The following is a 10,685-nucleotide window of genomic DNA, read 5'->3' as shown; positions in this document are numbered from 1 at the left end:
TGGAGTTATTACCCTTGGTTTCATTAATGCGATGCATGCGTTCCATGATGTTGTATTGCACTCATTGATCTACCAGTTATGTTGAATGATTTCTCTTTTAATATCAATTACTCACAAATACTTCATATATTTCAATCATACAAACAACTGCTCATTCAATGTGTGACGGGCGTATTATATACCGCTCGCGGTAACCTTGTTTTTTCAAATATACATTCATTGAAAATACATTGCCAAGTTTACCAGCTTATAAATATTGCATTGTTCCATTAATATTATGGTGATCTTCTCATTCAGTTACCATGAAGTTTTTATATGAAGTGAGATCACATTCTGCCCAAGTATTTTGTTTTATCTGTCAGGTTTTTAAACATTTGTCTGGGATGACTTAAACTTTTTTTGTGTATTTGCTTTTAAGTTTAAATTTTCATCTTGACAGATTACACTATGCCAGATTTTTTTTATCATAATAAATGACAGCAAAGGGGTGTATTTCAATCAATAAAATATGGTGTAGGATTTAAAGTATCACTGTAATATGTAGTGAGGTCAGTGGAAAAAATAATGTAAGTATGGATGGCACAAAAAGGGGGGTCACAGGCTCTATAAATCTGAAAAAGGTGTAATTCTTTGGAAATAATACCAGTGCTGAATATTGTTCATAAAATATCATATGCTTGAACTAATGTTGCTATGGATGATTGATTTCCCCAGGCACTGAGAGTGTCTATGGAAGAGCAGAGAGCAAGACAGGAAGACGAGGCTAAGAAAACAGCACCAGCACCAGAGGAGGGACAAGTACAAAACATGGAAACCAGTGGAGGAGGAGGTACTATCACACATGTTTTTCTGTTGATGGTTGTCGGAGGCTCAATACAGTGTTTCCTCTCATTTGGTCTGTCTGTTAAATAGCCAACACTAAACTGGGCCTATGGAGGGTCTGTACAGTATTTTCTGCTATGCAGCATGTGGAAGCTCTATATATATTTTTCTGTCGATTGGGCTGCTCATTAACTCACAAACAGGGACTGTCAGCTGGATTCTAGAGTGTATTTCATGTCTTGGTCCATTAACTTGCAAACAGTACACTTTAAACAAACAAACTGTGTCAGAGAAGATATAGAGGATATTTAATGGTGTCTACAGTAATAACAAATGAATTTCACGAGTGTGGCTAATATTTTGATATTTTTCACAAGTGCACAGCATGAGTGAAAAATATCAAAATATTAGCGACACGAGTGAAATATATTTGTTATTACTGAAGACACCATTGAATTTTCTATTTATGACATTTTTAAAGCATAAAACATGAAAAATCTAATGCATTAAAAAAGGGCGGGAATCAGAAGCGTTATAATTAGCGCCATATTCTAATGACGTCACGCTTGACAACAAGGCTGCGCGCCATTTTGAGTGGCATTAATGCAATTTCGACACTTTCTGCTATTTTCTGGTACGATTGCTTATAAAAATGTCATTACTGGTATATTTATGTAAATACTTAAGTCTGTGTACCAAACATTTACCATAAGAACCACTTATTTTCCCGTCGCTTCATGTGAATCTGTGACAAAATATCGTTGCCTTTGAATGCAGCGAATAGAAGATACCGTCATGATTGGTCAATACTAAAAAGTGACATTTTCACACTGTGAAAATATCACTTTTGATATTTGTCACAGTGTGAAAGATACCAATTTTATCAAGTTGATAGAATCCGATATTTCACTGGCAAAAATGTAATAATTCATGTACTAGACATACATGCTTTCAAGAATAGCAGAATTGAATTGGAGTGAGTAAAAACAAAAAACTTTGACTTCAGCAGATGTTTTAAACTTAATCTACAGGTTGATAATAGAGCTTTTGTGTAGGTATTGGTGATATGGAAATTTATCTGTCACATTTTACTTACTGCAGTTTTTGGTAAAAGCTGACACTGACATTGTGATTCCAAATATAGATTAAATGAATTATGAAATAAGATAAATTATTAAATAAAATAAATTAATAAATAGATAATGAAGAAATTAATCAAGAACATGTTGGAAAAAGTGGAAAAAATGTAGGAAATTGTTGGTTGTCTACACTTCTAGCAGTAGACATTGTCCTGCTGATCAAAAGAAACAAATACTAATTTCACATATCACAATGAAATGATGTCACATTTTAGAATATCGGCCAAGGTATTGAACCTGAATTCAGAAAAGTGTTATATGTTGTATTGAGTTATCCTCATTGGGTGTCCTACTTGACAGTAATACGAGATACACAGTTGAACAAATTGTCTTGTAATATGCTATTTTCACTGCAGGGACCACAGACGAGGCGATGCTGGAGCAGGCCCTAGCCATGAGCATGCAGCCAGATGCCATGGAGGAGCAGACTACCACTCCCAGTGTTCCAGATTTTGGCTCCATGTCAGAAGAAGAGCAGATAGCCTATGCCATGCAGATGTCCCTAGCAAACTCGGGTATGTTACAGTTATTATCTAACTGATTCCAATCGTTTGGGTTTAGTTCTAACCAGCTGTGATCAACTGTGGACTTGTATAGAGGTGTCACGATTCACCTCGATGCACTTGTACCGCAATTATTTATGTTCGATTTGATTCACAATATATTTTTCCGGATTTTCGATGCGTCACAATCTGAAAATTAGTGTAATCTGCTTCAGCTGAAACGTCTGCGAGACGTTCAATTTCATTGGCTGATCTCTAAACCCTCAACCAATCGGCTGCGAGGATACAATTTTCACAAAGCATTCATAACAAAATGGAGGACCGCCGTAAGGAAATGAAAATTTGTGATGCTCCGGCAAGCTTCAAATCAAAAGTGTGGAAACACTGCGGGTTTCCTTGTATCGACGGCTTATATATCATTTTGTTTATATTTTAAAATAAAGGTGTATCGAATCAATATAATCAAATCGTGGTACAAATATCGAGAAAAGTATCGAATCGTGGGTAAAGTGTATCGTGACAGCTCTACACTTGTTTAGAATTCTAAGTTTTGTAATAGTAAAAACTTAAAACTTAAACATCTATCAGTGTGTGAATGTAATTCATGAAGTGCCATAGACAATAGGAGTTTGGACCTCACCAACTTTTCATAGACCACAATTTTAGATGTTTCTAAAATATCATCTTCAAACTGACTCTCTCAAGGGAACGTAGGACAGGAATGGCTATCTTGTATTTGGTACCCAGTAATTAGGGGTTTGTATCGTGAGTGATGCCGTGATAAAATACATATCAAGATACTTGGGCTGCAATACGATACGTATCACGATATCTGGAAGACATTAAGCATTTATTTGAAATGTGTCTTTAAACTTTTATCAGGTAAGTATACTAGGTACAATGTAAAAATAAGTGAATATTAAGGATCTCGAGTGTTAATTAATACCTTAACCATCATTTTCAACAACTGAAAACGGACGAAGAGCATTGGCAATAGCGGTTGTGATTGGTATTGAACGAAAAACTATCATACTTCAGCTTTATTCCCCAATATAGAAGCATGACTGATTTGGTTTGGTATTCCTTTTTAATGTTACCGACATGTAACGTGAGTTTTACTTCAAACTGGAACCTAAAGATCGAAGTATTGACGAGTCATGTGTGTCTGCACGTTTGTGGTGTTTCTCACATATTCTATTTTTCTCTGACGTTCATTGCAATAAAAGAACATTTTGTCCGTACATTTTCTTTGGATTTAGTAGATATGTAACTAAATGAAAGTACACCATTGCGAGATAGGCAACTTGAAATGTGCAGACGCCTTGACATATTTCTGGTCACATTCTCCGTCCGCCATTTGGGCTTATTGAGTGTATAAAATGAAAAGTATCGCAGGTATCACGATACAGTTTTGCTGCATCGGTTCATCGTATCGTGGCCCTTGCGATCCAATACATCTATGCATCAGTGAATCGTTACATCCCTACCAGTAGTTTCGGTGTCTAAGAATAGGATGTTTCGGTACTTTTTTGTCCAGACAAAAAATCCTAAAATATATAATCAGCAATACACAGGACACGAAAACCAAACAAAGTACAAAGTTGAAAAGTTAGTGCAAGTGCCAGAAATATAATACCGAAACGATATTTAGGAAGTACTTAACATCTTCTCCAAGCACTGAAACATCTCCGCACCGAAATGTCTGTACCCCATGCTACACTATATTTTATCATCATTATTGAGTAGCCATTCCCATCCTACCTTCCAGTGAGGCAGAGACCTTTATTCCCTTTAATATCTCATCATCATATTATTCACATTTGTGTTGCTTCAATTTCAACAAATACCACACTGGTGCCTTTCTTTTGCTTTTTTGTTGGGTCTAACTCCCTAATACTTAGTAAGTTCGCCATATTGTTAGACATCAATGGATTTGTTTTTAACAAATTTTTAACAAATTTCCCTCTCCGTACCTGATCCATTTTGAACACTTGAATATGCCAAGGTTCAATTTAACCCATTGAATTAAATATGACTGTTAATACTTTAGTTCATAGGATTTAGAAAATTTCTGTTAAGTCAGGTTGACAAAATTGCATAGACATTAGTTCTATCATACTGGCATTTTTGACTGTCTGATTTTCCCATAGACAATGTCCATCAGTCTACCATTACTTTCACACACTGATCTATAATTTATCACTGTTTCACTAGCTGCCAACACAACTGCGAACACTCCCGCACCAATGGATGTAGATGATGAGGCGAAAGCTGGAGCGGCAGAACAAGAGGAGAAAAAATCTGTAAGTGAACAGGAGGCACAACTTGTATCAAAAATCTAAACGTAATCCAATGAAATGAAATTTACTCCCTGTTTATACATTATTGATTAGTAAAATTTGGTGACAGTTATGAATTGACAGTCAACTTGGAATGTATGATGATGAATACAATGACAACATGGTTTACTTTTTATTAATCACTCAAAGCTATTATGTTAACGTGATGTTAGATTTATACATAATTTACCTTGAGTTATCAAATTGGAAATTAATTTGTTCACTACATCTATAGGAGTTAGGCCCCCTTGCCTGTCGAACAATCATGGTTCCTATCGTTGGTTGATGTTTCCTTATCAAATGTTTGTTTCTTTTTTAGACCGATGAGGATTACTCAGAAGTCATGAATGATCCAGAGTTTTTACAAAATGTCTTGGAGAATTTACCTGGTGTAGATCCCCACAGTGAAACTATACAGAACGCTATGAGCTCTATAATGCAAAAAGATTCCGGTAAAAAAGAGGATGGAAAAAAGGATAAAGATAAAGACAGTAAATAGAAGGGCCCTAAATGTGATTTGAAATGTAACTGTGAATGAAAGGACTAATGTTTGCTGAAGTGCTACCTATAATACTTCAACTATTATGAAATTGGAGTAGCTTGTGGTTTGTTGTATTAGAAGTTGAAATATGTGTCAGACACATTTTTTTCTGTAAATTAACTTTTCAATATTTAATTTAGAAATCACAATTTGTGTTTCTTTTGTCTTTTGAAGTTTAGTTAAAACGTTTATTGGTACACTGAAAGTTGTGTCATCTGAGAACTGATTTGTGCTAGTGGTAACAGATTACATAGAAAGGTGGGCTTCAAGCTGACTGGGTTTCATGAGTGATATCAAGTGTGGATGTGTATAGGTGTATAATAAAGGATTATAAATGTTAAATGATGTATTGTTTTCTTATTAGTAACTATAATGATGTACAGCTTTAAGAGTGAACCTGGTTATCTTCCAACTCTGGTATGATCTTAAAGTAAAGAATACCGTTGCAGCAGTTATGATCATAAAAGGGCGTTTTGTTTAAGGGCCGATTTTTACTCTCCCTTGTATTAAATCAGATGATAAAGCAATAATCTCTTTTTGGCTTAGGGTTATTTCCCTTTGAAAGGTATTCATCTTTCATTTCAAAAAACAAAATGGGGAATAACACTCTAATGTCCAGTTAGAGAACTCTATTAGTCATATGAACTTGTTTGATATGATCAAAATAAAAATCTAACTAATGCCTAATTAAGGAAATTCAATTGTGTCATCAATATTTACCTCACCGGGTCCAAAGGATCAAGGTGACCTTATGCCATATCGTGACGTCCGTTGTCCATAGTACGTCACATTTCTTCTAACGACTTCTTCTTCTTAACCACTGATTGGAATTTAACTAAATTTGACTGGAAGCATCCCTCGGTGGAGGGGATTAAAAATTGTAGAAATGGTTGGGCCAAAAGAGGGCAATTTGGCTATATTGCTTTAAACAACTTATTCTCTGGAACTAAGAGATGAATATCAACCATATTTGACTAGAAGCATCCCTACGTAGGGGGGATTAAAATTGTTGAAATGGTGGGACTGACCCCCTAGGGTGCTGAGGAGTGGGGCCAAAAGGGGGCAATTTGGCTTTATTCCTATAAACGACTTCTGTAGAACTATGCACTGGATATCAATCATATTTGGTTGGGAGCATTCATGGGAGGCAGGGATTCTAAATTGTACAAATGGTGGGGCTGATCCCCCTGGCTAAGGGATAGGGCCAAAAATAGTTTATTACTTGGAAATGGTTGAGATCCCCACCCTATAACCATATATGCAATTGCTGAGTACAGGTACAGAGAGGAATACACATATACTTCCAGGATGGTACTGGAGTCTGGCCTTACCCTTGGAGACATAACCCCTGGGTAATAAATTTGAAACGATTGTGATCCCCACCCCAAAACTATATATAAAATTGCTTGGCATAAAGAGACAAACACAGTCATGATATTAGAATAGACCCTGGGGTCTGGCCAAACCCCTAGGGACCTAGTTTCTGAGTCACAGCTTGGAAACTGTTGAGATCCCAACTGCATAACCATACATAAAATTGCTGGGCATGAAAAACCTGATACAGACATGCTACATGGGATTGGCATAGGGGTCTGGCCCATTCCCTTGAATCGTATTTGGAGGCCCCTAAATGTGATTTGAAATGTAACTGTGAATGAAAGGACTAATGATTTAATTCAGTTTGAAAATCTTCAGGAGAAGCATATACATATAATTATTGCCAAGATATGTCTCTTCATCCGTTGGGTGGAGGGTTCGGATTATGTCTAGACCAAACCAAAAAATCTGCACAAAAAGAAATAAGTCCATATTGCAGCCCCATCCATTTAAGCTTATAATAAGGTGTCTTCTAGAGTTGTTGAATGAAAATGCATATAAATATCACCTGGGCCCGTGTTTCATGAATACCGGCCCATGCCAGACCAGATGCTTCATTCTCAATTTTTCGCTGGGATAGTTGTTCCAATTGCGATAATGATGAATTTTCCTAGCTTTACATCAGTCTTTACAGCATAAATATCAAAGACCTTCTATGCTATAAGAGTATAAAGAATTCCAAGTGATTCTACCTTGAACGTCCAATATCCATAAAGCCTCTCTTGGAAAATCACCAAACGTTGAGTAATGATAAACTGTGATAATTGGAAGAAAGAAACGGTGTCTTGTAGCATTATGAAAAATTTGAGAAGTTAAAATTGTAGACTAGAATTTAACAGTTATGAAATACTTTGAATGCCTTCTACGCGAATAAGCAGGATTTTGGGTAAAAGCTCAATCTGCTTCAAATTACACTTGTAATTCAGCTTCTCTACGAGTGTATGCAGAGGATCGGAATTACAAGTCTAATTTCCATTAGATTGGGTAAAAGCTTTTCGCTGGTTACCAATTTCCAACTGATTAGGGTAATATTCATGTCATGTTTTTGAAATAATTTCCAACTGATTAGGGTAATATTCATGTCATGTTATTGAAATAATTTTCAGTGTCCCATGTCTAGGAGGATGCTCTTTTGTATTGATAAATGATTTTTGTATCTCTCGTATGTAATCCATTTTTAACAAACGTAAAAACAATGTTCGGAAAACGTTTAACGCTGTGCCAAAAACTGAAGACATCTACCTACGGAAACACCGCCGTGAAGAAAAAGATAGGTTAGGTCAAGGTAAAAAATCAATTGTAAAGATGAATAATGATCTGGTTAGGAGAGATATTTTACCACAGGCTCAGAAGGGTTTATGTGATGAAAATCGGGAAAGGAATTTATAATTCAGTGATGGTATATACCACGCTTATAAATATGAAATAGAAGGCATTTGGCTGTTTCCCTTCACAAACCACATTTTATTTATTTTATTTTATTTTTTAATTTATTTTCTGTTTAAATACTGTAACATACTGATGATTTTACATTTGTTTAACTTGCATCTGTATGGTTAAAATTCAAGAATAGGAGTGTGGTATGTGATACTAAGTGGGTTAGTTTCAACATACTATTACAATAACTATGGTTGCTCGAGTGACATCTTCTCGAGTTCGTATCTTTAGCCGGCATTTATTCTTTTGTCCCACCATGCTGCCACTGTCCGTGCACACTCTTCCTGAAATAGGTTAACATTCCTCGTGTGTTGAGCATGTGATTTACTCATTTGCATTAATATTTTTGATTTCCTATTTTTTGTAGGGTTCATTTAAAAATATGTTCGGTATTTAAAACACTACCAACGTATTCCATCTAAATGTACCATATAACCCGTCAAATTTGTAAAATAGGAAATTTCATTAGACAGGTTCATCAAATTTTAAACGATACCGCCAATAATGAAAAATATGTTATTGGCTTGATTCTGATTAAAGACAAAAATGTTTAAGCTTGCTACCAGGCACTTCCTCCTGACTGCGGGATGACACGACAACACAACGTACAAAGAAAGTCATTTGCAAAACTCTATCACATTTCAAATCGAATTAAGTTTGAATTCGTAAAAAGATGTTCAATGTCGTGTTTAATCAGCCTATATATCTCGCGACGAAGTTGGTAAAATGGACCTAGCGCAAGAAATTAAGTGACAATTAAATGATCCATTTTGACCATTTTAAAACTCCAAATGTCTTGTAGTGGTCAATCAAATACCGCCACCTATCCTTTTAGACCTGTTTAGATGTATTCCATAGTTTGTTCAGGAGTGGGCAGCCTTGTTTGGCAGTGGTGAGCGCGTACAGTTTGGACAGGTCCACTTCGTAAGTATAGACTCCTATCACTAGTGACTGACATAATCGGGCACACACCAATAATAATAATAATAATAATATACAACATTTATATAGCGCCCTATTTAATCTGTAGAATTACTCTACAGCGCTTTACAACATATTGATGATAGTAATAGTTATAATTGTGAAACAAAAACAAAGGCTTACAATCACTTTTATACATTAACGTAAGCAATGTGCACATAATTGAACAAATAAAGGTTGGTATTTACATGACGTCTTTGCAGAGACCCTAAAATGCAGACGTGAATTCCGTCTTTGCGTATTTCAGAGTTATCTTCTCTTTGGAGCAGGGATTGATTGTTACGTCATTGGTTTGTGCGAGAAAATTACGTCGTTTTCTCAAAAATTGATGACGTTATTCTCACAAACCAGTGACGTAACAATCAATACCTGCTTCCAAGAGAAGATAACTCTGCAATACGCAAAGACGGAATAGGTGAGTTTTGATGTCCCTCTTGAATTTGCTCAGGGTATTTGACTTTCTAATAGCAGATGGTAAGCTATTCCACAACGTGACCTAAACCCTCCCAAAGCACCGGTTTCCATAGGTGACAGTACGTGATTTTGGGACACACAACACTAATTCTGACTCCGACCGCAGTGGACGTGACGGCTGTTACAGGGTAACAAGCTCATGTAGGTACTGATGAGCTGTTCTATTCAGTGCCTTGTATGCGTACACCAACATTTTGTACTGCGACCTGTATCGTACAGGTAACCAGTGCAATGAATATAGCACAGAGCAGGGCGTTATCATAATCAAACCAATAGGTAACAAGGGAATGCACCAAAACATTGCATGCATCTTCAGTTATAAACTGCCGAATACAGACGATGTTCCTGATCTGGTAGTAACAGGATTTGGCAATAGCGTTCAATCAAAGTATACCCCTATGTTTTTAACAGCTGGGACAGTCTCAATAGTTCTGGCACCAACCTTGAGCTTTGGGGAAAAGACGATTAGTTCAGTCTTTTCCTGATTAAGCTTAAGCATGTTGGCGTTCATCCAGGTACTGATATCTGTCAGACAAGCTTCCAGATTTTCTGAAACTGTTTCCCAACTGTCCTGTGGTTTGATGACCATGTACATTTGTGTGTCATCAGCATAGCAATGATAGCGAGGACTATGGCGACGACAAATCTCTCCAATAGGTTTGGAGTACAGGCAATATTTTCGTGGTCCTAACACCGACCAATGAGGAACCCCGAAATCTAGTACTTTTGTCATGTGAGGTGGTAGATCCGATGGCAACTCAATGTCGTCGTTCACTCAGATAAGACTGTATCCAGCATAGTGCGGTAACAGTCACCCTATACGAGTATTCCAGACGTTTATAAAATATGCCATGGTCGATGACGTCAAATGCAGCTGACACGTCCAGCATGACAAGCACCGCTCTGCACTTGTTATCCAATGTAGAAGCTATGTCATTATGTACACGAAGGAGGGCCGTCTCAGTAGAGTGTCCCTTGCGGTAGGCGATTGCATGTTGTCATGGAGACTGTTTGCATGGAGATGAACCTCTTAACGCCGGGACACAACCTTCTCCAAGATCTTATCATACAT

The 10,685-nt window shown here is 36.7% G+C and overlaps 2 protein-coding genes across 2 annotated transcripts in view; one reads left to right on the top strand and one right to left on the bottom strand.

The window, feature by feature from the left end:
- The window catches only part of LOC110445664 (26S proteasome non-ATPase regulatory subunit 4-like), a 15,034-nt gene extending 9,348 nt beyond the window's left edge, over nucleotides 1-5,686 (top strand). Inside the window, exons 8-11 of the mRNA XM_021490396.1 lie at nucleotides 715-829; nucleotides 2,318-2,476; nucleotides 4,679-4,767; nucleotides 5,123-5,686. Of these exons, the coding sequence (XP_021346071.1) occupies nucleotides 715-829; nucleotides 2,318-2,476; nucleotides 4,679-4,767; nucleotides 5,123-5,302 (543 nt within the window). The 3' untranslated portion in view covers nucleotides 5,303-5,686. The remainder of the gene's footprint in view (nucleotides 1-714; nucleotides 830-2,317; nucleotides 2,477-4,678; nucleotides 4,768-5,122) is intronic.
- The window catches only part of LOC110445641 (RCC1 domain-containing protein 1-like), a 28,062-nt gene that overhangs the window by 13,993 nt on the left and 3,384 nt on the right, over nucleotides 1-10,685 (bottom strand). The gene's annotated exons all lie outside the window — the stretch shown is intronic.

This window comes from Mizuhopecten yessoensis, unplaced genomic scaffold (genome assembly GCF_002113885.1).
Source record: "Mizuhopecten yessoensis strain PY_sf001 unplaced genomic scaffold, ASM211388v2 scaffold259, whole genome shotgun sequence".
NCBI classification, from domain to species: Eukaryota; Metazoa; Mollusca; class Bivalvia; order Pectinida; family Pectinidae; genus Mizuhopecten; species Mizuhopecten yessoensis.
Note: the sequence above shows the minus strand (reverse complement) of the source record. Positions and strands in the feature narration are given on the sequence as shown.